Source organism: Gavia stellata, chromosome 24 (assembly GCF_030936135.1).
Source record: "Gavia stellata isolate bGavSte3 chromosome 24, bGavSte3.hap2, whole genome shotgun sequence".
NCBI lineage: Eukaryota > Metazoa > Chordata > Aves > Gaviiformes > Gaviidae > Gavia > Gavia stellata.
This window is the reverse complement of record NC_082617.1, coordinates 9,186,069-9,211,728: the sequence shown is the minus strand read 5'-3', so window position 1 is coordinate 9,211,728 and position 25,660 is coordinate 9,186,069. Positions and strand designations below refer to the sequence as shown.

Here is a 25,660-nt window from a genome sequence, read left to right as displayed (position 1 = left end):
GGAACTCCGGCAGGAGGGTCAGATGGTGCCTTTCCTCGCCGTGTTTGCTTTCTGGCATCCAGCTGACGGCTCCAGCCAGCGCCGAGCGAGCCCGGGAGGCTGCGAGCCCCCGCTGGCCCCAGCTGGGCTGTTTGTTCTCTGCCGGGCACTGAGCCGGGGAGAAAAGCAGAATTTTCCTCCCTATTTCGAATTTCTCCGTTCTGCCTGAGTTTTCTTCATCGTCGGGAAGTAGCAGAGCAACGAGAAGGGGTAAGAGGGAGGTAAGCCCCTATTTCCCAGCCGCCTGGGCTGGCTCTGCTCGCCTCCAGCGCTGGTTAATGTTTTTTGCAGCAGGGGCCGAAGGGACGGCAGTGCACGGAAGAGGAGGAGGAGGAGAAGAGCATCAGAGGAAGGCAGGGGCCCCACGGCCATCGCAGCAGGGAAAGCCAGCCCGGAGCGAGCCTTGTCGGTGAGTGGAGCCCAGCGAGTGGCGGCTGCGGGCGGTGGGAATCTGCTGCGGACTGTCCGAGAAACTGCTGCGGGTGTCGCGGGATTTCCCGAGCGGGAGTTTGCAGCTTTGCTGGGCTGCGGGGGACGGTGGGGGAACAGTGGGTGTTTTGGAGACCACATGGCAGTGAGCGGGGGGTCTCAGTGGGGTGAGCTCTGGGACAGCCCCCAGCCACAGCCTGTGGCTCGTGTGGGAGGGGGCTGGTGCTGGCTTGTGAGACCCCGCTGCACCCGAAACCATGTGCTCGGAGCAAACTCTGAGCCGTGTCCCCGACCATGAGCCCTGGGCGGAGGGGCTGGGGCATCTGCAGGCAGGATCTGTCCCCGTCCCCCACCAGCAGCCATTGCACCGCCCTCTTGATAGGGAGCAAACCTTGCGCCTTCATTGTGGCCAAACAGCTCCTGAATACAAGGAAAAAAAAGAAAAAGTGGCTTCTGCAGGCCTGAGCGAGCACAGGCGTTGCCGTGCCCTGTGTGTTTCCAAGCCCCTTTTATAAGCGGGGCCCCTCCGAAGGGTGTTTGGGAGTGCACACGCGTGCAGTGGGGATCCCATTTCCCCGCTGGAAGGGGGTCCCAGCAGCCCGCTCAGGGATGTGCCCCGGGGCTCGCTCCAGCCCCTTGCACAGCACCCAGAGATGCTGCTGCCACCAAAACAGTGGCGAGCAGCCGGGCTGGCCGGGGGGGTCCCCCACCTGTGCCAGCGAGGTGTTTTTGGGATTTGCAGGCGGAGATGTCCTACATGAGCTGTGCCTTGCGGGCGGCTGCCCCCCGCCGCCTGCCAGCCCCATGGAGAAGCCCCCGGTCCTTCAGCAGCGCGACGGGCCCCACGGCGAAGAAGAGCGTCCCGTACCAGAAGACGCTGAAGGAGGAAGGCTCCGGGAGCGGGGAGCCCAGCCGGCCCCCGCCATCCTCGGCCGAGGTGGTGGTGGTCGGGGGGGGCAGCCTGGGCTGCCAGACCACCTATCACCTGGCCAAGCAGGGTGTCACCAGCGTCGTGCTGCTGGAGAGGGACCGCCTGACCTCGGGCACCACCTGGCACACGGCCGGTGAGGCGGTGGGCACAGCGTGGGTGCTCCCTGGGGTGGGGGCGGCGGGCGCGGGGGTGCCCATGGCATTGCCCATGGAGCAGATCCGTTGCGCAGGCTGGCTCTGGCCTGTGTCGGAGAGTTTTGGCTTTAAATGGGGAGAATTTCAGGGTTTCTGTTTTTCCTTTGGGCATAACTTTTTGTTAAGGAAACATCCCCCAAATTTTCTTTTTTTTTAAAAAAAGTTTTATGTGGTCACGGGAAAGGGGAACAGTTTATTTCCACACCTTTTTTTTTTTTCTTCTTTAAGCTCCTTTGGCAGGGAGCGGGGAGCTAGGAGAGGTTAATTCAAGAAGCTTTTTGGGGGTTTTGTCTCTTTTGGAGTAGCCTGCTCCAGAAACCCTTTTTTCCCATTCATTTCATGCCCAAGGAAAATAGAAACGGATGATTTGTAGCACTCCCACGTCGCCACGAGATGGAGCAAAAGCCCTGCCAGGGTGACACCCGCCACGCGTGGGACGGCGGGGCCCCCTCCGCACCCCGCAGCGGAGGGGTGGCGGAGCCGCCTGTCCCACCCGTGGGCTGTGTCGTGTGTGTGTGTGTGTGTCCCCCTCCCAGGTCTGCTGTGGCAGCTGCGTCCCAGCGACGTGGAGGTGGAGCTGCTGGCGCACACGCGGGACGTGGTCAGCCGGGAGCTGCCGGCGGAGACGGGGCTGCACACGGGCTGGGTGGAGAACGGGGGGCTCTTCATCGCCTCCAACAAGCAGCGCCTCGACGAGTACAAGAGGCTCATGTCGGTAGGGAGAAGCCCCTCCGTGTCCCCCCTCCCCGGCCGGGTGGGCTGCAGGAGGTGGTGTTTACCTCCTGCCCACGGGAGCAGGGCTGGGGGGGTCCCAGGGCAGCGGAGCCCCCGGGTCTCCGAATGGTCCGTCCATCCCTGTCTTCCCACCCAGAGAGCTGCGAATGGCCTGGGTCATGCTTCCAGGGCAGCCTCCTGGCATCTGTAAGGCTGCTGAAATCAGGCAAAATGCTGGCAAAGTAGGCAAAATCAAATCCAGCCATGGATTTTTGCCCTTTCAGATGGTGGTAGCATCATTTTTCCAGCTGTGCAGGCAGCTTGCATGGGAATATAGGACCATATTCCCTGAAATCTGTGCAAACCATCCCACCCTGCGCTGGATTTTGGGCTTGCCTTGGGGTAGCAGTTGCCTCATCTGGGAGCTAAACGTGTTCTGGGGGTCTCCTCCTCCTCCAGCAGCAAGTGATGAGCAAAGGTTTTGTTGCCTGCTTGAGCTCCCGGTTTTCTTGTCCGGTTGGCAGCTGGGAAAGGTGTACGGCGTGGAGTCCTACGTCCTGACTCCGTCGCAGACCAAGGATCTGTACCCGCTGATGAACATCGATGACCTGTACGGCACGCTGTATGTCCCCAAGGACGGCACCATGGATCCAGCTGGTACCTGCTCGACTCTTGCCAGAGCAGCAACTGCCAGAGGCGCTACGGTAGTTCCTAATTAGTACTAACTTATTAATGCCTGTTGACGTTGGAGGAGATTTCATCTGCCTTTCCCATCTCCTCCTTTCCCACTGGAGCAGAGCTGCTCCTGCAGCATAAGGTCTTTGCCCAAGAAGGGTGTTGTCCTGTTTGGCTTTGATGGCTGTTGGGTCAGAGCAACAAAGCTGGTAGGAACCACGAGATGCAGGGAAAATACAGGATGAAAAAAAGACCTTTAGGAGCAAGACGAGGCAGTGCCCAAGGCAGGTTACTCGGGAGAGCAGAGGTTTTAGGGTCAGGTAACACAGTCTACTCCTCAAGGCAGGAACTACCAGCCCGTCCTTGGAGCATTGCTTCGCTCATGTGCGTGTAAATAATAAGCATCCTCTTCAGCTGCAGGTGCACAGGGCAGTGGTTTAACCCTGCAGTTAAGGGAGGGATGTTATTACCGGCGGTAACAGTAATAGCTGTTGGGAAAGGGAGATGGCCAGTGCCAGACCGCCGCTTGGATTCAACCTTTCCCAGATTTGGGGGGTAGATGTCAGGCGAGCCGGGTTGTCCCACTGCCCTTGTGCCCCTGCCATGACTCTGCTGCTCTTCCTCTGCCACCAGATCATTGAGAATTGCCCGGTCACTGGCATCCAGGTCAGAGCCGATGATTTCGGGGTGAAGAGGGTGTATGCGGTGGAGACAGCCCACGGGACCATCCAGACTCCCTGCGTGGTCAACTGTGCAGGTACAGCACGCAAAGAACGGTGGGGAAGGTGTGGGACCGGGGCTGTGGCCACATCCCGTGAGCCGGAGTGTCTGCATCAGTCCTTGTCCCCCCATCTGGCTGTCACCCCCAGACCACCACAGGTCTCTGGAGGATGGAGAGGTGCTCAGCGCAGGGCTGCTCTCTCCGCAGGCGTCTGGGCGCGAGCCCTGGGCCGGCTGGCGGGCGTGCACGTGCCGCTGGTGGGGATGCATCACGCCTACGTGGTGACCGAGCGCATCGAGGGCATTCAGGTCAGTCCGCGCAGCTGCAGATCAGCTCCTCTGCTCTGGAGGACAGCGCTGGCTCCGGCCCCCCTGCAGGCAGCAGGGCGAGGTGGGAAAGACCCCCCCAGGACCCCCAGACCTGCGGGACCCCCCCCATTCCTGCCTTCAGCGCAAGCCTGTGCTGCCAGGTCAGGCTCTGCAGCTGGGGAAGTGCACACCCCGCAGCTTCTTCTCCTAGCAGGACTATCAGACTACCTTTAATAGAGTCGTATTTAATATTTAACAATGTTGTGACTAGCAGCATAATTTTCTTCTTTTTTTTTTATCTCGGTAGAATTATAGGGTCTCTGGTGTGTTTAGTGTCTGATAGCAGCGTTAATAAAGATGCCAAACACTTTCTGAACAAGCCCCAGTCCCTGGCAGGCAGACGTGTAGCTCCCCAAGCATTTCTAAAGTCTCCCAAGAAATCTGTTCCTGCCATCCGGCTGCGGAGACTTTTTCAGGGGTCAAAGGAGACTTCATTCACTCAGGCACCAGGGCTTTGAGGGTGACACATTATTTAGTTTCCAGCCCACTGACACAGTCTGTGTCTGACTTTTCAGTCCAAGATGCCTCATTTTAAAAAGTGCTGGTGTCAACGATTACATTTATAACCCAGTAACTCCATTTTGCCATACAAACACAGTGAGAAAGAGACTTTTCAGAGAAGAGGCTGTGGCTTGCAGACCCCATTGCCTCCCATTCAATCCACTTAATTCCATTTGTCAACATGAAGTGCAGTAGGTCCTACACCATCACTTCCGTGCTATCTAAATGTTTCTCTATCCATTATTCACGAGAACAAATCCCTTGTTCTTTGCGCGCTGCTGCCCACGTGTTGTGCTGTTGCATCCTCCTGCGGAGGTTGGTAGCAGATGCGTGATGCTTCCCGAGCTGGGATCAACCGCAGCGGCTGCTCCTATTCCCCTGAGCATCCCCAGTGCTGCCTGTGCCACGGAGGAGCAGCCGGAGAGCCGAGGTGCTGCTGCCCTGCCGCCTGTGCAAATGCACCCGCAGCACAGCTCCTGCCCGCAGCCTTGGTTTGCCAGCTGCTAATTAGGCAGGATTTGTGCAAGACTCGGCTTCCAGCTCGGGTGCCTGGGCTCAGGCCTGGTGAACGGGCGCACTGCCCGCAGCATCGCTGCCTGCGTAAGCCGCTTTGCCTGTGGTTTGGCCAGGTTTGCTGGAGCATCACCTGGGTGCCTTCCTCTTGGGGCACGCGGGCACCCAAGCTTCAGGGCTGTGGAAACATCCACGGAGCCACCGCTGCTCCCATCCTTGGTGGGTCACTGCTGCAGGCGCCGACCCTGTGCCCCAGATCCCCAGCTCATCCCGCTCAGCTTTGCCAGGGTGCAGCTGGGGCGGAGTCGGACTCTCCCCACGGCTCTCGGTCCCCTCTCACCCCTCCGCTCCCCCTCCCTGTTTTTTCAGAACATGCCAAACGTTCGCGATCATGACGCCTCGGTGTATCTCCGTCTCCAAGGCGATGCCCTTTCTGTGGGTGGATATGAGTCAAACCCCATCTTCTGGGAGGAGGTGAGTGGTGCCAGGAGGTTTTCCGGGAGAAGGAAAGGTTTCCAGGGAACCCGTCTCCGAGGGGTGGGTGCAGGCTTGTGTACCTCAGCCCCCGGCTCCTGCGGGTACCAACCTCTGCGCAGCCGGTGGGGAAAGCACAGGACAGCACCTTCCCTTTGGGTCTGTCTGTGGCATAGATACGAGATGCCGAGGCAAGAGGAATGAGATGAAAAGGCTGGGCTGGGGGGATTTAAAGGCCACCGTGCGGTCCCTGCCCTGCTGCATCATCCCTTTATCCGGGTGCAGGTGTCTTAATTCGGGCTCTGCCCCAGACCTTTGGCTTGGCTGGGCTGTTCATGAAAACCCAAAGAAGCCAGAGTCTGCAAAGCAGCCTCCATTTCCGAGGGCCACCAAGGCTGCCAGAGCTAAGAAGTTCTTACACCCTCAGCTGTACTCTATTTTGTGTCCCAATTCCTGTTTCCCACCTTTAGGTATCTGAAAAATTTGCTTTTGGCCTCTTTGACCTGGACTGGGATGTTTTCATGCAACACATTGAAGGTGCCATCAACAGAGTGCCAGTGCTGGAGAAAACGGGCATTAAATCCACCGTCTGCGGGCCAGGTAATGAGGCGGCGGTGGCACCACCACGGCTGCGTTCCTCCAAGGGTCTCGCTGGAGGCAAGGGGAAACTTCATAACCTGGGGAGGAGAAAAATTCTCTGAACGCAGAGAAAGCGCCAGCGGTCTGGCTGCAATGGTGTCATCTTCCGAGGGGTGGCATTCCAGGCTTAGCCTAGGTGGAGAAACACCCGGGGAGCTTATTGCCTTGGTCCAAGCTGGGGAGTGGCTAGCACAGATTTACAGCCGATGTTGTGGCCGCTGGACTGGGGAATTAAGGGGCAGATTTTTTTTTCAAGCAGTGGCCATTATTATACTAAGTGTTATCTTATATTATTGTTTTTACTACTTGCTTCTGGGTTGATGACATTAGATTTACCCAGATTTACATCTCAGGCTGTCTGGTGTGGCGTTAAAGGCCATAGCGTTGCTGCAGCGGCAGCTGGAGGTCATGCCAGCCATCGAACCCGAGCCCTGCACACTTAGTTTGGCCTTGAAATCCACCATATGCTAAAGAAAAAAATTGTTAAAACTTCCTTTTTGCTGAAGCACTTAAAGGGAAACCCTCGAGGCCCTCGGGGAGGGAGCGGTGCTGCTGTACAAGGGGAAAGTAGGGCACATCTCCTGCCCCGCGGCAGGTAAAACATGACATGTACAAGGCGGAGGTCTTGGCCCTGGGTACGGTGGGTTTGGTTAAACCGTGGTGTAAGCAGAGCTGGTGGCCTCCGGTGGGGAGCTGGCTTCTTATAGATCTATGTCTAGTAGTTGTAGTACAGTAATGTAATTTCCAAGGGGTCAGTGCTCCTCCTTTTCTACTTCTTGATTTAAACCAGCAGCTGGTTTGCTTGCGACAGCCGAGTCACGCTGGGCTGAAGCAAACAGCAAACACTTGTCCCTTCTGCTGCGCGGTAAATATTTCACCACCAGAACAGCTACGGCGCTGTGCTTCAGGCACAGGGGATGAAAGCAGACCAAATCGGGGTGGTTTAAGTTGTTTCTGCTCCGGCTGCTGATCCAACCCTGCTGCCGAGCGGGCCAAGGTCCCGTGTGAGCACTCAGCATCCGTCCCAGTGCAAAGTCAGCAGGGCTGGTGTGCACCACTGGTGAAGGGGAGGTGCGTTGGGTGTTGCTCCATTAACTCAGTGAATTTGTAGCCTGGCTTATCAGTACGGATATACTGGCGTGAAAGAATCTTCTGACTTCCCTCTTTCCTTCTCCTGAGCACAGAGATCTTGGGAAACAAGCTGGGCATTGCTGGGCAGGGGAAGGACCAGACTGAACTCTGTCTTCCCTCTCTCCTTTCACACGGATGGATGAACCACCATGAAACGGGGGAGGATTACACACCTCTCAGGGTGGTTTGCTCTGTCCTCCGTAGCAGGGATTTGCAGAGGGACTGTGGCTGACAGCCCTGTGGGGAGCAGGAGCTGGCAGCATGAGACATCGTTAGCACAGGAGCCTTGGGCGACATCAGCAGCAATCCCTCAGCTGAATAAAGTAGCTTAAAGTCATGAAATTTCCCAGCAGAAATCAATGAAGGTGAAAAATAGTCATAAAAATGAAATATGGCCCAGATGTTGAAGAGGCAATGAATTGGTCTGTGCAGCTCCCTTGACTGGGGGAGTGGGAGAAAGAAAGAGGCTGCTTCAGCCGCTGCAGTGCCTCGTGCACCTTCTCGTTGGGGATTTGTTCTGCTTCACGAATTTTCAATCTAAACCTTAACACTGAGGTCCTCCCCCTGCAGTGCTGGCGTGCATGCCGAGCTCCCCGGGGCATGGAGGGCACAGTTAACCCGAGCCCGGGGTCTCCAGGGTGCAGGGACAGCCTGTGCAATTCGCAGGGCTGCAAAGGAGCTGCCTTGTGCCACCAGCACCTGCCTCTGCCACCGGCAGTGCGGTGTGCATGTATGTGTGTGTGCATGCGTATGTGGATGCTCGTGCAAGCTTCTGAAGCAAATACATGTCTATATACGTACCTATATTTGCTTCAGGAGCCTGCGCAAGACCCCTGCATGATGCTGGGCATCCCAGTACCAGGGAAGCCTTCCCTCTGCTACCTGGGCGCTGCTGGAGAGGCGCAGGTGGGGGATGCCTGAGCTGAGATGCGGGGAAGTGCTCAGTGTTTGTCCAACTCTGGCTCTCTGGGAGCAGGACAAGGTCAGCATGGGAAGTTGTAGGAACCCTGCTCCTAAAGTGCATCATGTGTCCCCAAAATGCCTGCCCTGGCCTTGATGGCACATGCCCCTCTCTGTCTTGCAGAGTCGTTCACGGCCGACCACAAGCCGCTCATGGGAGAAGCCCCAGAAGTCCGAGGCTTCTTCCTCGGCTGTGGCTTCAACAGCGCCGGTAAGAGAGACCTGAAAGGATCACACCTCGGGCGTCCCAATGCGGGCATCGTATCCTGGGCAGAGCACAGCGCCCGCAGCCGTTCTTGGCCTCCTGGCCTCATCTGGCTCCTTGCCTCTTCCCCCAGGGATGATGCTGGGAGGCGGCTGCGGGAGGGAGCTGGCTCACTGGATCATCCACGGGCGGCCAGAGAAGGACATGTATGGCTACGACATCAGGCAAGTCACCCCGGCTGCCCCAGGTCCCCGCAGGCTGTGGGCTCCTTCACTGATAGTCCTCATCCTTGGGTGGTCCTTGGGGATGGGTTTTGAGGTGGGGCTGGATGCTGGATCGGGAGTGGGTGTCCAGGCAGCATCTGTGCCGCAGCCTGTGTCCCTCCGAGGAGCTGGAATCAATTACACTCAATGGCTTTAATGAATTTACACGTGGGGTTTATCTCATTTGCCTCATTCCACTTCCACGCAAACAGCTTCCATCAGACACGAGGAGATTGCGGTGACGGGAAAGGACAGGGTAATTACATTTGGGTTTTGTTGTTGTTCAATTAGTGCCGTGCCTAATCCTCTAAGTTAATAATCGGGGGTGATGATTTCAACAGGAGAAGGATTAGCTTTCCCCCCCATCTGCAGCACAACACGGGCCAGGAGTTTTGACTGTGCAGATGTTGGCTCTGTAATTGCTTTTGACTTGCTTGATTATATTTGATTGGGTTTGGGCTTTCTTACAGGGCTGCTAGTGACAGCAACCACCTTGTCAGGGACAAAGCTTTTAAAATCATGTTGCTTTAGTGGCGAAGCTGGTAAACACCCCATTGACTCGGGCTGGGAGGAGAGGGGAGTGGGTGCTGGTGCCTGCAGAGGTCAGCGGGAGATGCCTCCAACAGCCTTCCTCCACCAGCCCTGCAGCCGGGCCAGCGATGGGCCAAGCCCGGGAAGGAGAAACCCCCGGGCTGGGCAGGCACTGCTGCGCCGTCAGACGGGCGGGTTGGCACAACCGCAGCCATCGCGGGGCTGACCTGCGCCGTGGGACCCCAGCCCCGCTCAGAGAGTGGCTGGGGACTTTCCAACCCTTGCATCTGGATTACCTGAGCATCCCCCATATCCCGTCTGCCCCATCATCAAGCTGGTGTCAGTCCTATTTTTTTCTTTCAGTGACGATTACTAAGGTCCTCTTTAAATAACTCCCTTTTCCGCACATTTAAATATTTATCCTCTCAAAACACTCGCTTGCAAATATTTCATCTGGCAGCTGTTGCTCCTCTTGCTGCTGTCAAAAATTCAGCGTGTCGGTGAAGGGGCTGGGGGTGACGGGGCGGCCGGGGGTGCTGGTGACATGCCATGTGTCACCTGCTGCCTGTCCCGTGCCAGCAGAAGAGGCAGCTGCCCTCGCAGCCAGCCCGCGGCTGCTTTTGAGAAGCATTGCTTGCATTGCTTGCACCACTGCAGGGCTCGGCCCCGGTGCACTGCCTCTCCTCCGCACCCAGGCAGCAGGGAGGGAAGCTGAAAGTATTATTGTAAAAGGCACTATAAGTGACATTTTGTCTTGCCTTTTGCCTGCTGCCTGTCTCCCTTTCTCCAGACCTGGGGGCTTTGGGCTGGAGAGGAGCCGCTGGTAATTCGGAGAGCCGTGCTCCCCTGCCTGCCGAAGCCGGAGGATGGGAAAGGTGCCACCGGCACCTGGGGCTGCTCTCTGTGAGTTATAGGTCTCTGGTAATAACAACCCGAGCGTGTGCTGAGCTGGCACATTCCTTCAAGGAGATTTTCTGTTTGAAAGATGAAAATATGTCAAACAAATTTAAAATGCTTTGGGTTTTATTTATATTTCAGCCTAGGGAGAATTGGATGAAAAATGTAAGGAATGTCCAGGGCTCTTTCCCTCATCAGGGCTGCATTTAAACTGCACGAGGCGTGCTCTGAGGCTGGTCCCATGCTGAAGTGGAGCAGAATTAACCTCAAGTCTCCTCTTTTTCTACTTTTTTTTCCGCCAGCAGGGCTGTATTCTGCTCCCAGTTGCTCTGGGGTAGATGTGCCTGGAGCAGTGCTGGGGAGCTCGGGGGGGGCTGCGGCAAGCGCCCAGCTCCGATGGGCAGTGCTGCAGCATGGCCAGCACCAAGTCCCGCTTGGTTCCTCTGCTCTCCTACCCGTGAAGCAGGTGCAGGAATAGCAATTTTACACCACAGCTGCACCCATATCTGGATCTGGCCAAGAGGGCCATGCCCGGGGAAGGAGGCACCCCGTGAGCTGGTGGGCTTATCCGGATGCTGCCCTCTCCCTGCCTTCCAGGAGGTTTCACCACTCTCTCACCGACAACAACCGCTGGATCCGGGAGCGGAGCCATGAGTCGTACGCCAAGAACTACTCCGTTGTCTTCCCCCACGACGAGCCGCTGGCGGGGCGCAACGTGAGGAAGGATCCCCTGCATGAGGTGAGGACCCGCACCCCGACCCAGGCTGCCATGTGAGGAGCGGTGGGAGACCCTCACACCATCCTTGCAGCAAAAAAGAGGTATCAAGGCGTGGCTGCAGCCGTATCGGTCCCCAAAGAAGCGTGCCACATCCTTAATCCCATCCATCCATCCTGGGAAGATCCCTGCCAAATCCCAAAGCTCGCCAGGTGCACGCTGCGAGGGTGCTGAGGCCACGGACAGTTTAATGGTAGAGCTGCCAAGCATTCCCGTAGTATTTAACTTAGCAGATATGGCTTAAGAGCCCAGTGATAGTCGCTGGGCAAGGGAAAAGTGGAGGGAAGGGCTCAGAGGCTTCTTCCGTTCACTGCCAGCCCGGCTCGGGGGCAGTTGCGAGGGCTGTGGGATGCTGGATGATCTCCTGCCCCCGGGCTCACGATGCCTCGCTCGCAGCTCAGCAGCAGCTTTTCCTCCCCAAAACAGCGTCTCGCAATGCAGAGCGAGGCTGGGGCACGGGGAGGGATGCGGGAAGAGTGGGGAGCAGCTGTGCCTCCCTGGAGGTGGTTTTGCCGGCACTCCCTAAGTCCCCGCTGGTTTTGCTCCCTGTAGCTGCCAGCCAGGGCTCCTCCCTGCTCCCACCTTCGCCAGCTGCTTCCTTGCACAAATCTCCATAGGTGAATGCTTTCAAGATGCAGCACTTGAGAAAAAAAATCCAGTTTCCAGCAGTTTGCTGCACAAGCAGCATTGCAGCAGCCGTGGCTCAGAGCCCCCAAAATCACCCACCGCTCCCGAGGTACTCGGGGTGACCCAGGGCTGGTGCCTTGTCCCACCCCGTCACTGCCAGCCCCAGCCCCAGCAAGCAGCAGCCACATTTCTCACGCCCGTTTCTGCTCGTCGCGAATTCAGATCACACCAGTCCTCTTCCGATGAAGAGCAGAGGCTCAAGCAGTAAAACAGACATCCCTCCCTGCCATCCCCCAGTGTTTGGTTGACAGCTCAGTTGTTTTCTGTCACTGAGGATGCAATTTATTTTTTAATAGCATGTCTAATAAGTGATGCCCATTTGACTGACAGCCTGGTATTTATACATGCAGCTCCAGAACGTGTGCTGTGTTTTATAAATAGGCACTGAATCATTTCTGAAATGTTCAACAAAATCTATTCTTTTCCGAACCGAGGCACCAAACAAAAATATCTTAATGGATCCCTAATTAATTGCGTGCAGAGAGATTTTCCTGAGAGCACAGAGGAGGAATGAGGTTGCCATATAAATCTTAAATGTTGTTATATAATTACTCTTGTAAACATTGGGGGGAATCTTGCTCTCTGGATTTAGCATCTCCCGGTCAGTAATTCCTGCACCGTAGTGCAAGCTTTGGTGGGGTGCACAGCTGGGCTGCCGGACTCCTGCCCGTCGGCTGCTGTTGAGGCAAATAGCTTTCTTGGGGGGACAAAACTATCAGGCAATTTGCAGGCAGCTGGGGTTTGCCACCGTTTTAAAAGACAAACTGCAGAGCTCATTTTGGCTGTTGATGTCCAAAGCCAAGGGGGTCACAAGCCTGGTCTTGAGCATGCGCTCCAGGAGGGCAGCCTGGGTGCTGCTCAAAAAGCAGCGAAAAGGCTCTTTTTTAACCATTTGTTCCCATTTCTCTGGCTTCCCTGGCATAGGAGCTGCTGCGGCAGGGCTGCGTTTTCCAGGAGCGGCATGGATGGGAGAGGCCGGGCTGGTTCAGCCCCGGGGGAGCAGCCCCGGTAAGCACGGCACGCGTTTCGGGGGGCGTTCAGCCAGAGGGTACCGGCCATGCCCAGCGTGCGTAGGATGCGTCCTGCGTGTGCAGGGTGTGCAATATACTGCAAGCAGTTGCATGTCCCCAAAATGGGTCCATAAAAGCTGTTGGGCTTTAATTCACTGTAACAGAGGTAAGAGGGTGATCTGTGTGTGTGTGTGTTGTGTGTATCTGTCTGCCTGTCCCTCTGCAACAGGTAGCATCTGCCTGCAATGTCCCCAAATGACAGGCGCTGATCTCATTTCTATACATTGAAGAGAGCAGCGAGCAGGGATGCTGGGGTGGGGAACCATCATCATAGGCAGGGATGCTGGGGTGGGGACCCATCACCATGGGCAGAGATGCTGGGGTGGGGACCCATCACCATGGGCAGGGATGCTGGGGTGGGGACCCGTCACCATGGGCAGAGATGCTGGGGTGGGGACCCGTCACCATGGGCAGAGATGCTGGGGTGGGGACCTGTCACCATGGGCAGGGATGCTGGGGTGGGGACCCATCACCATGGGCAGAGATGCCGGGGTGGGGACCCATCACCATGGGCAGAGATGCTGGGGTGGGGACCCATCACCATGGGCAGGGATGCTGGGGTGGGGACCCATCACCATGGGCAGAGATGCTGGGGTGGGGACCCATCAGCACAGCCAGGTCCTGCGTGGACCCACTCCTCTCCTGGCATGGGGGGAATGCGGCTGGGAGCAGCCCCTTGGCTTCAGCCTCACATTGTCTTCCTCACTGCCCCCAACCTCCCGCTTCCCCCCCCAGGTCCTGGATTACGACTACTACGGCGCGTACGGCCAGGAGCGCCACAGGGACTACACCTACAACCGGCTGCTGGGGGACGAGTACACCTTCGACTTCCCCCCCCACCATGACATCGTGAGTGCACAGGGGCAGCCCCCCCCCCCGCCAAAACCGCTGGGCACATTTGGAGCCGGGGGATTAGAGGCAGCAGAGCCCGTGCCACACCGCCACTTTGGGTGGAGTTGGTGAGGCTCAGAAGGAGGTGAAGCAGCGAGTTTTGCCCAAAACTGGGAAAAATGTTCCAAAAAGATTAAGAGAAATCTGTGGCCCATGCTTGGAAACCTCGGTGGAGAGGCCACAGGGATTTTACTGCTGCTTTCCCAAATGAAAGAGTTGAGACTGCCTTAGGGAAAACACACAATTTCATAAAATTTAAGTATTATTGTTGATTGTCACTGTGTTAGTGGCGTAAAGAATGGGATTGAGCATACAGGAAGGCCTGTCAGACTTACTCCGTTTAATACCTGATTTTTCAGGAGTGTTTTGAAGCCTTGCAGCCTTTAAAGGCACCAGGCGAGTCTCCTGGTGTTGTTTCTCATGACATAAATGGTTCTAATATGTGCCTCCCTTTGTGGAGTGACAATATGCCTCAACTTCAGCCGTGTGTTTGTTTTAATTTTAGATCAAGAATGAATGCTTAACGTGCAGAAATGCCCTGGCTCTCTTCGACATGTCTTATTTTGGGAAATTCTACCTGGTTGGGCCTGAAGCAACAAAAGCGGCGAACTGGCTGTTTACTGCCGATGTGAGCAAAGCACCAGGTACCGGCTCAGCCCCCTTATTTCGGCTGCGCGCTGCCTCTGCCGAGCGCTGCCCTGGGAAATCACATCTTACACCAAAACAAACCGTGGGGGACCCAAACGGGCTTTTCTTTTAAATGCTGCTTTTGCAGAGGGTATGGGAAGCGTGTGAGAGCGACTGCTTTCCCTCTCCTCACCGGAGGCTGGATTCTGCTCTCATTTACACAGGGGCAAATGTGCTCTGAGCTGGGGGGTGAGGGAGGGGGGGTCTGGCCCACTCGCTCCAGCTGTGGCTCACAGCTGGAGATGCGATGGGTAAATCAAGCACAACCCTCGCCAGCCGCGGTTCGCACGGGGAGAAGCTGCCCTCTTCTCTGGGGCTGGGAGGCAGCTTATGGCATTTCCGAGGATGCAGCTTCAGCTCCCCACGCAGATCTCCGGGGGAAAACGCCCAGCTCCTGTCTCCCTCCTGGTGCTGGCACATCCTGGGTCCATCAGGGCATACCCAGGCAGTGGCAGCTGATGTAGCGATGAGGACTAATTTTCCTGGTACCCACCTCCCTCTGCCGGGGCCGCGGCTCTGTGCCGGGGCCGGCTGATGGGCAGCGGTGCCCATCTCCTTCCCCAGGCTCGACCGTGTACACCTGCATGCTGAACAAGCGGGGTGGTGTGGAGAGCGACCTGACCGTCAGCCGGATCAGCCCCGGGGACCCGGGCTCCCCTCTGGCCCCTGCCTTTGAAGGTAAAAGCCCTGAGCACAGGGATGCTGGAGTTGGGCCCATTTCTGCAGCCCCTGTGGGGCTGGGGGGGATCGCTGGCTGGGTTTACCCTCCCGCAGTTCGGCTCTCAGCCTCTCCCACTGCCTTTTTCAGCTGCGTCAATGCACGCAAAGACCTTTCCAGTCCTGGGAAGCCGTGGCGGCAGATTCATCCAAGGCCCGCCAGCATCTGCTCCATCCCTGCCACGCTCGGGGGGGCCGCAGGCGTGGGGGTGATTGCATTTACCTAATGGCAGCCACCTGGCTTTTTCCACCTCTGTCCCTCGGTGCCTGTAACCTGATTATCCCCCTTGTCCCCGGGGCGCTGCACTGCTCATCGCTGTTATTGGGTTTGTCCAGCCCAGGCTGGCGGCTCTGCCATCTCCCCCAGTCCTTATCAACTGCAATAAAGAGGAATTGAAATGGAGCAGAGCAGCCAGCCCGGAGGGCAGAGGTGGCATTAGGCAGCAGCAGCAGCAGAGGAGGGCACCGAGCTGCTCCCCGGCAGCACTGCCAAGCGCCATGCCCAGTGGCACCGGGGCTGCCACCAGCAGGGAGGTTTGCACTTGGGTGGCCGTCCCCATGCAGTGCCACCTTCAGATTTGCTGCTCGGAAGGGACCAGCCCTGCGGTGGTGCAGCCCCCAGCGCCGGCCCCGGGGTGGTGGGTGTTGTGGGTGCAATCTCGCCTTTGCCCTGGGGTGGTCGGGTGCCAGTGAGCTCTTCCCTCCCCGTGGGCAAATCCTGTATCCCTCTCGTCTGGGGCGCTTGCCATGGGCAGAAGGGTGACGGGAAGCGGGTGGCAGAGCTGCAGGGTTTGTCGGGCGATGGAGGAGTTTAATCGCAGCGAAGTCTATTTTTCCAATTACAGTAGGTGGCTGCACTTATTATCGTTATGACAGATTATCAGAGAGCAATTTTGTAGTGGCAGAAAAGACAGAGGGAAGATTGATTACATATTAATCAGCTCTCAAACCCCTTCCCTAGGGATTTTTCCACCCAGGATTACTGATGAGATGAAATTCCTCCTTGTACACAGTGCAGCCCCTGCACTGGTTATGGCCTGGTCGCTGCACCCTTCCCTGCTCCCTCCTGTAGTTCCCGGCTCCCTCCATGCTTTGGCATCCGCTCTGTTCCGGGACAAAAGAGCAGACGCTTTTGCTGTTGGTCTCAAGGGATAAAGAGTTTTTTCTCCTCCCATGATGCTCACGCACAGGCATCTCCAGGGCTTGAATAGCTTCTTCTACCTTTTATTCTTTCAGGTTTTAATGGTCATTTGGTTTTCACTGTGCTGAGCACCACAACTAAAAGACAGTGTGGATGTTAGCAGAGCCCCAAAGCCCTCCGTTGCCCCAGCACTGCTTACACACCCCCCCCCCCCATTTCTTGGTGGTCGCCCCTGGGCTGTGAAAGCTGGAGGGCTCAGGGCTGCAGCTCAGCCTCTGGAGAGCAAAACCAGCCCCGAGTTGAGCTGGGCATTGTCCCCAGCCCGATGCTCTCGAGCCTGAAAGGCTGCCGGGGGGGTGTCTTCCAGGGGACGGCTACTACCTGGCTATCGGCGGGGCCGTGGCTCAGCACAACTGGTCGCACATCACCGCCGTGCTGGAGGACATGAAGCTCCAGTGCAAACTCCTCGACTGCTCAGAGGAGCTGGGTATGATGAGCATCCAGGGCCCGCTGAGGTGAGTGCAGGAAGAGCGTGGCGGCCCCCTCCTTGCACCCTGACCGTGGAGAACGGGATGGAAGGAAGGATGGAGGGATGGATGGAGGGATGCCTCAGATGCAGGCCAGGTCCCCGTGTCGGGCAGGGGTGGGTGTGAGCCCCCAGCACCAGGTGATGGTGTGGCTAGAGCGATGCTCTGTTTGCTGGGGAATTGGCATTCCTTTCGAGGCTCTCACAGCATGGCATATCACCCACGTCAGCTCCCCTTCAGAGGGGGAGGTCTGTCTTGCCAACAAGATGAGAAAGCAAGTTCTAGTGATAACCCTCCGAGCACGCTGGCGAGCTACGTCCTCTCACCGCGGCCGCTTTGCTGTTTCCCCACAGCCGCGTCGTCCTCCAAGAAGTGCTCGACACCGACCTCAGCAATGAGGCATTCCCCTTCTCCACCCACAAACTCGCCGCAGTCGCAGGATGCACGGTAGGATGGGTCCGGCCCTCCAGCTCCCCGGGGAGGTCTGTTCACTGGGGTGACCGCCCGCCAGCCTGCGCAGCCGAGCATCCTCTGCTAGGGAACCCGTCTGCCTCCACATTGCTGCAAGGGGCAGCTGGGAGGTTTTGTTGGTTTTTTTTGTTGGAAAAGGCCAAAAATTGGGGTGTTTTCCTCCCCATTTTCTTGCCAGGTGCCAACCTGCTCTCTCAGCCCCCCCAGCAGTGTCTAGCCCAGACTGAGGGCTTGGGGAAGGGACATGGTGACTTATGGCTTTGCAATGCTGTCAGAGGAACAAGAGACACCTCCCACAGATTAGGGGTGAGCAGTGGTGATAAAGAGATTTATTTGACACTCTAGATCCCCTCCTTCTTCCCCTACTCATAGGGACGATTTAATGTAAAGCATGTCAAGTACTGGCAGCAAGGGCTGGGCAGCCTGCGGAGCCGGTGTATTTGATCACAGGAGAAGTCAGACAGCCTTAAGCTTTCTGTACAAGCGCAGATCACCCTGCGTTTGCCCAGACTTCAGGGCTCGCGTCAGCGGTTATGCAAGAAAAATGCAGAAGTGGTAACGCTCCGCACTAACACCTCGGGCTAAGCCCCTCAGTGTCGCAGCGAGGGGATGAGAAGCCCTTCGGGGCGGTGGTGGAAACCAGCACCGCTGCCCGACTTGGGTGCCTGGTGGGGAGTCATGGGTGGGGGGTGCTGGCTGGCTCCTGCACCCACGAATCATTGCCTGGGGAGGCAGTGCCGGTGCGGCATTTTGCAGATGGAGGTGAGCTCGCTTGGCCTTTGCTGCCTGCCTGCAGAGCACAGGGCAGGCATGTGCAAACTGTCCTGAGTGCGGCAGTCCTCAGCAAGCCACGGGAGAGATGCACCTCGCCCAGGCTGGTCCCTCTGCCAGGACCCACAGCGATGGATTTAACACATTGTATGGCATTGCTCGGAGGTGTCGAGGAAGGAAGGCTCAGCCTAAAGCGGTTTGGTGTCCTTTGCTGTGTTGCAAAGAGGCGGATCAGTCCCTGGGGTCTGCGGTGAGGTTTTGCAGTGCTGTCTGCTTGGTTGGACCACTCTGTCTTGCCTGGTGCAGGGCAGTGAGAAAAGTGCCTTAAATCTCTCCCCTGCCTCACACGGCAGAGATCAACGTGGTCTGAAGTTATCCCTGGGGAAAAGGGGTGATGACAGTTCTTTGGGGAGTTTTGTCATGCGTGAAGCTGCTGATTTAGCTTGCTTGAAACACCCTAAAGTGAAGATTTGGTGGCCATGAAGTGTCGTTTTGTCAAAAGAGAAACATTCTGGGCAAACCTGCTGCTGGCAAGTTTTGGTACGGGGAAAAAGCTTTTGTAAGGTTTGCTCCAGAAGCTCTGCCTCAGTTTCTTATTGATATTTACCTCATATGAAGTATTCCTGCTTTTGCAAAAACACCCCTTTGGAAGAGAGGGTTGACTTTGTACCCCATCCTTCCCATGGGAAGTCTGGGCAGGCACCGGTCCCAGAGCATCCCTCTCCTGCCCGGAGGAGCCGGCTGGCAGGAGGGACTGTGCCGAGCGTTTGCGCTGGCTCTCGGGACGGTGTCTGATGGGAGACGAAGGGGGTGAATGTGCAGTGGTAAATCTTGAAAAAGGCAGCAGGAAAACAGGGAGCTGGAGGCAGGCTGGATATTAGTGAAATTGGGTTAAGACGCGCATGGCCACTTTTCATTCAGAATTCAAGTGGCTTTAATTCGAATACAGCTGGCTGCTGAAGGGATTGCTGCTAAATCAAATTAAGGCTTCTTGATTTGAGAGCAAGAGCCTAGCCAGGGTTTAGGGCGGTTTAACTAAGCCACAGATTTTGCCCAACTCAGATTAATCCTCCAAACCATCGCCATCAGTGTGCCCTGTGCCCCAGGTGCCAAAAACCCATGGTGTGTCCAGTGTCCCTTGGGAGGGGATGACAGTGGCACAGGGGACCCAAAGGCCAACCCACTGCTGCAGGTTGTCCAATACGTTGCATTTTAGTCTCCACCGGTGAGTTATAACCCTCCCCATGTCCTCCCCTGTCGTGCCTGTGGTGAACTGATAACATCTCGTAATAATCTACTTATCCCCTGGGAAAGGTGTATAAATGTTCCCATCTTCAAGAGTGTGATTAGTTTATTTGCATTTTGCTTCAAGTTTATAAAAAATAACCCAGTCCTGCGCGGAAGAAATAGCTGGTAGAAATGTCGTGGCTCTTTTGGGTGTAAATGACCTGACTGTAAGAAAAAAGCTTGGGTGTGCAAGGGGGGGACTCCCTGCCTGCTGCCGGGGCCACCCTTCGGGAGGTCTCTTTCACCCCACTGCACGACGAGCACGGGGGTCTCCATCCCACGCCAAAATTAGAGCAGGAGGGTTTCTCAGGACAGCGGGCTGAAGCCTTCACTGATATTATCGCCTTCCAGGGGGATTAAACTGAACCCAACATCTTTAAAAAGTTATCACTGAGATTTTCATGCATTAACTCAGTAGTTGAACAAAATCAGCTGGAGTGAAAGGAGAGTTCCAGCAGAGCTAATGACTCTGGAAATTATGGATTGGTTTGTGAGTTTATATATAGCGTCTCTCATTGTATTGAACAGCAGAGAAAGGTGCCCCTTTGAATTTCACTGCTGGATACAGGGTAAAGCTCAGGTTTTCATTTTCTAGAATACTTAAAATGCTTTTGAATTGCTGCTCAAAGACCCAGGAATTGATGCTATTTCATAGCTCCAGTTGAAATCTAACAGAAAAACCTGTTCCTAGGGGAATTCAGAAAGCTGGCAGGAGCGGCTGAGTCCAGCCCTTGACATCCCCCTTGGCCTCCGTGGTGGGGTGCCCACCCCTGCTTGGGGTCTGCACGTCTGGGTGCAAACCCAATCCCTGCCTGTGCAAAGACTGGCACCCTAATTTTCCTGAGAATCCCTGTTTTCTATGGTGCATCACTCTGCCTCACCACTCTTGCCGGGATGCTCGCTCCCCTGGAGCAGGGGTGATTTGAGGGGAAGTTTCTCCCAGTAGTAACTTGCTCCTGAAAGTAAAGTGCACTTCAGCTGCAGCGCTGGCTGCTGAGTAGCAGGCAGGGTTAATGAGCTGGGAAGTTGCCTGTCAATCCCCAGAGCATCTCCTGCCGCTATGAAGATAGTAGCTGGCTGCAGCGGCTTGATCTCTGGCTGTTCCCTAATTAGATGACACCTTTGTGTGGAGCGAAAAGCTTCTCCACACCCCTTGTGTCTGTGCACCTCAAAAAGCGATTGCCAGCCTTTGTGCTTCGCTGCGGGGCTGTGGCGGGGACCGAAGGAGGGATGGCTCCCCAGCACGGCTTCTTGTGAGGAGGCTCAAAATAAATTCCCAACACCTATGGCATTCCTTCCTCCTCTCAACTCCTATTGTAAAGATTAAGGTGTCTTAAAAGCTGCCTTGAGCTCTGCTTGAGGGCATTATTTTTGCAGTGCCCGCAGAGCACGGCGGTGCTGGGGAGAGCAAGGATGGATTTGGGGTTCTCAGCCATCGCCCGCTGGCTGTCCTTGCAGTGGAGAGCCCGGGCATCCCTTTGGTACTTCTCGTGCCTGTCGCTGCTGTTTTGGGCAGCGGCTGCTGTGGTCCGTTGTTTTTTGTACCCGGGATTAGAGAGCACAGCTGAGACCAGCTCCTGGTTGTAGTAAGAGCTCAGCAAACGGCAAGATGCAGCTTCTGCCTCAACGACATCCAGAGCCAGCATGGGCAAGAAGCCCCAAAGCTGCGGAGCGTGCTTGGGCAACAGAACCAGCCTGGAAGTCTCTTCCTAGCTGAAAACTGCTTTATTAAGACTGCAGATCACAATCTGGCTTGAAACTCTTGAGTAATCTCTCTCCCAAAGCAAGCTATGCAATTGCAGTTGATGTGCATCCGAAGGGATGAACCAGAGGGGTTTTTGTGGGGGAGGAAGCAGAGAAATCCAAAGAGATGAAGCAGAGGGAAATGCAGCTCAGGCTCAAGGGGTCTCTCCAGGGAAGGTGCCTGAGCTGGGGTGGCCCCAACTGGCCTGGAAAGCTTTGGGAATGCAGACTGTTTCAGTAGGGACAACAGGAGGATGCAGCCAAGGCTGCCTGGGTGAGAAGTGGGGGGGACATGGGCAGGGCAGTCCCAGCACGGCCGGGGGGTCTGTGCCCCCAGGAGTGCAGGCAGGCAGGCACATCTCCAAGGATGAGGCTTCCCCTAACAAGCACTGCGTCTCCGGTGCTGATCTGCTCGTTCCTTTTTGGAGCTTCATGCATTCAGTGTGGAGTTAACTTGGCAGCAGAGAGTAACACTTTGGGGCACAGCCTCTGCTGGGGGACCCCTGAGCATCCCCCTGGGGTGAGCGGGACGCGGGTTGGGACGCCAGGCTCAGCCCTTGCCCGGGAGCGTAGGGCCTCTGGGTGCCTCTGCCGTGGGAGCACCATCCCAAGTGGGGGACATCCCCGGGGGACGAAGTGCCATGAAGGAGGACAGTCCTGTGAGGACCAGCCTCCCCGTCTGATGGGCAGATTTGGGGAGACGCAGGGCTGGGGGTGCCTGTGAGCTTTCTTCTGGCGTTGGTGGATCAGCAGAGGGAGACAAAAGCCCGGCTGGAGCCGGAGCTTCACGTCTAACCCCAGCCCGGCTGGTGCGACAGCCCCGGGATCGGTGGCCAGAGGATGCTGAACGCAGCCCCCTCCGCCCGCTGGCCATCCCTCCTGGGCGCTGACCATAGCTGGGTTTGAGGTGCTGAGCTTGGGCTGTCCAGAGATGAGAAATTCAGCCTGACCCTGGCTTTGTGCGCTAGGGAGAGCAAAGAAGTGCCTTCCACCAAAGCAGGGCGTTTGCACAAAGTTCCCAGGCCAGACAGCTTTCCCCATGCCATGACCTCGTGTGGCTCTGCAGCCTCTCCTGTGCTGCATATCCCGGCTCTGTCCGCAAGGATGTCTGGCCTCTTGCATTTCACAGGTCCGTGCCATGAGGTTGTCGTTCGTCGGCGAGATGGGCTGGGAGCTGCACGTGCCCAAGGCGGACTGCGTGAAGGTTTACCAGGCGGTGATGCAGGCGGGTGCCCGGCACGGCATTACCAATGCCGGCTACAGAGCCATTGACAGCCTCAGCATTGAGAAAGGTTTCTTGCTTTCCTTACAGCAGCACTCATTGCTTTCCCTCCAGCCAAGGGACCAGGGCAAATGAGTTATTCTCAGCTTCGAGGGTGGGTTAGTGTGCCTGGAGGTCTGGCAGCTACTAGCAGAGATGCTACCACCCCCAGCACTCCTTGCTGAGACTTCCCCAATACAGGCTCCGCTTGAGGGTACTTTGTCCAGGGCCAAGTGAATCGATGGCAACAGGGATGTCCAAGAGGCAGGAGTGATGTCTTGGTCTCCTGATGCTCCTCACCCTGGGCTTGCTGCCACGGCAGGGAGAGGCTGGGTGACCCATGCTTGCTCTTTGCAGGGTACAGGCACTGGCACGCAGACCTGCGCCCTGACGATACCCCGCTGGAAGCAGGCTTAGCCTTTACCTGCAAGCTCAAGTCCGGCATCCCCTTCCTGGGCCGGGAGGCTGTGGAGGCTCAAAAAGCCAAGGGCATCTTCCGCCGCCTCGTCTGCTTCACCACCGAGGAGTGAGTACCACTGCCGGGCTCCGCTCAGCGCCGGGCAGCACCCAATGCCGATGGCCGTCCTGGGACGAGCACCTTCAGACATCCCCATCCACCCCTGCGCCCGGGCGCACACGTGGAGCTCAGTTGCAAGCTGGCTCGGCTGTTTTCCATGCTCTAATTCCGTCTCTAATTTAAATCCCACTGCAAATTCCCTGCTGAATGTTTAATGGGAGCTGGAAATGGTGTGACAGGGAGTGGGTTTATCTTGTTTCACCCAGAGCAGCGGGAGGTTTTGCAAATCGGGCTGGAGGGGCTTTGCCAGCACCTGGGATCAGTGCAGGGAGGATAATGAACCTGTGGGAGCCCCCAAGCCCCCCCAAGCCCCTCTCCCCCATGGGGTCCCAACATGGGGCTTTGCTGACGGCAGTTCTGCCCTCGCCTCGCAGGAAGGTGCCGATGTTCGGCCTGGAGGCGGTCTGGCGGGACGGTGAGGTGGTCGGCCACATCCGTCGGGCAGACTTTGGATTTGCCATCGACAAAACCATCGCCTATGGCTACATCTGTGACCCCACGGGGGGCCCGGTGAGTACAGAACCCCCGCCACCGCCAGCCCCCGGGGACGGCTGCACCTCCTTCCCCGCAGCGGAGGCTTGCCAGGAGGGGAGCGTAGCGCTTGTTTGGTTTTGAAGCCATATGCACAAACCTGTTGCAAACCTGCTGTCCTCTGGGGAGCGAGACAGAGCAGCCCCCCTCGTGCTTCCCCCGCGGGAGGCTGGAGGGTGAGGGATGCCACGGGTCAGCGGCGAGGTCGATCTCACCGGCTGTCGCTCTGCGTGGTCCCAGCAATGCTCTCCGGCTCAAGTGCTGCCTCGGATGTTAATTGCAATCGAGTATTTAATTGCAGCAGTGAATTAACTTATGTTATAGGGAGCAATGGCCAATAGGAGCGCAGCAGGCTCTTAATTAACCCTGGAGGACTCCTGGATAGTAAATCAGATGCCCTCATTAAGGAGCGTGCTGTAGGCAGAGGCCAGGGAACCCGTGTGGGGACAGAGGGCCGTGGATGACGTCCCCAGGGACCCTCCCCATTGCAAACCAAGAGCAGTGCATATGCTCGTGCTTTCATCCTCTTGCTTGCCTTGACTTTTAATCCTGCATCAGCACAAGACTCCCAAGTCAAGTGGTTTTGTGTTCCAGTTGTCCCCTCAGCCCCTGGGGACCACCTTTTCTCCCCATGGTGAACGTTCCCCCCTAGACTTTCCTTTCCCCCTTTTCCACTCTCTCTCTCCTCCCTGTTACATCCCACTCTCCCGGCCACCCCCGCCTGCCCCAGGCAGCATGATGGAGGCAGCAGGATGGAGGTGGCGGGGGGGACAGTCCCCTCCTGCCTCCAGCGAGGCACCGATGCAGCAGAACGGTGCTGAGTGCATCCCCGCCGGGTGCATCCATCACGCCACTCTCCCCGCTCGCAAACCTGCTGCAGGGAAAGCTCTGCCGCCGCAGCACGCAGCGGGGCTGGCAGCAGGCAGCTGCCTGCTGGGCGTCGGGGAGGCCGAAATGGCAGCTATGGGGAGAGGAACCACATATGGGTGGTTGCAACATGGGGTCCCCAGCCCTGCCAGCTCCTTTGCGTAGCCGCTCCGGCTGGCTGCAGCCAGGAAGCAGCGCTCGTTAAGCAGATGTTAACGTGCAGCCCTCATCTCTGCACTCCCTGGGATAACTCCCACTTGGTTTGGGTAGTAATTGCGGAAGGAGGGGGGAGCTTTGCTGTGCAGGGAGGGCAGATCCCTTGGGGGACCTGCACCGGGACCCTGCCCCATGTTGTCCCCATCGGGGGCTTGGTGCTGGACCCAGACCCCACACAATCCCCGAGCTCTTGGAGGAGGGAATGCAGAGCCCCCCTCTTCCCAGCTCCCCGGCAGCGGGGTGCCCAGCACGGCTGCTCAGGGCCTTGCTGCGTTGCATGTGGCCCTTTAGTTTTCTTCCCATGGATACAGCCCTGCAGCCAACCCGTTGTGATGCTCCCCGGCTCTGGGAAGGGGGGTCCAGGGTGGGGATGTCTCTGCGGCATCAGGGCTAGAGAGCCAGAGGAGCAGAAGAGGTGCAAGGGGTGAGGCGGAGAGGAGAGAAACAAAAATGCTGTTGCTGAATCACTGACAATTTCCAGCTGATAAAAACACACAAAAAACCATCCTGGCTGCCACCCTGGTCCCCTCCTGCAGCCAGGGCTGACCCCGTTTGGGTGGGCCATCCCCCCACCCAGCCTGGTTGCTCTGGCCCCCCTGGCCATGAGCTCCCACCGCCTGGCTGTAAGTGCACCTCGCACCGGGTGCCATTGAAAAAATCCACAGGAAAAAAACAAACCCACCTCCAAAGAAATTAAATACTGCATTCTTTTTATTTTTTTTAGCTGAGTGCTTTTAAAAATCTATTTTTGTCTTCTCCGTGCATCCTCCTGGGGTGGCAGAGCCGGGTTTTCTGTGGAAAGCAGATCTGCGGGGCGGTGTGGGAGCTTGCCCAGGGACGGAGCTGGGATGCTGGCAGGGGGCTGGTGCCCCACCGGTGCCTCGCAGCTCGCAGCACCTAACAGGGGTTTTGCCATGGCTCTGCCTTGCAGGTCTCGCTGGATTTTGTGAAGAGTGGCAGCTACCAGCTGGAGCGGATGGGAGTGACCTACCCTGCCCGAGCACACACCAAGTCCCCGTTCGACCCCGACAACAAGCGAGTGAAGGGCTTTTACTGAGAGTGCGGCAGCGTGGGGCCGGCGAGTGGGTGCTGCGGACGCTGGGATGGGGAGAAGGGAGATGCCATTAGGAGCTGCCGGCCAAATTCCTGGCCCCTGGGTGCCCCAGCTGGCTCCAGGGTCTGCTGGGAGAGCTGGGCAAACATCTGCAGCAAACTTAGCAAGAAAATTTGGATTAAATTAGAGGGGAAAAGGAGGA

General features: G+C 57.0%; 1 protein-coding gene across 1 annotated transcript; it reads left to right on the top strand.

The window, feature by feature from the left end:
* The first annotated feature begins 1,216 nt into the window (after window positions 1-1,216).
* Window positions 1,217-25,514, top strand: SARDH (sarcosine dehydrogenase). The gene is made up of 20 exons (XM_059828857.1): window positions 1,217-1,532; window positions 2,130-2,308; window positions 2,832-3,011; window positions 3,616-3,739; window positions 3,911-4,011; window positions 5,455-5,559; window positions 6,030-6,159; window positions 8,414-8,500; window positions 8,628-8,718; window positions 10,783-10,924; window positions 12,572-12,655; window positions 13,453-13,566; window positions 14,114-14,252; window positions 14,860-14,973; window positions 16,521-16,668; window positions 17,034-17,127; window positions 22,082-22,244; window positions 22,571-22,739; window positions 23,165-23,300; window positions 25,336-25,514. The coding sequence occupies exons 1-20, from the start codon at window positions 1,217-1,219 to the stop codon at window positions 25,459-25,461; spliced, it is 2,742 nt and encodes a 913-aa protein (XP_059684840.1). The 3' UTR covers window positions 25,462-25,514.
* Window positions 25,515-25,660: the final 146 nt, after the last annotated feature.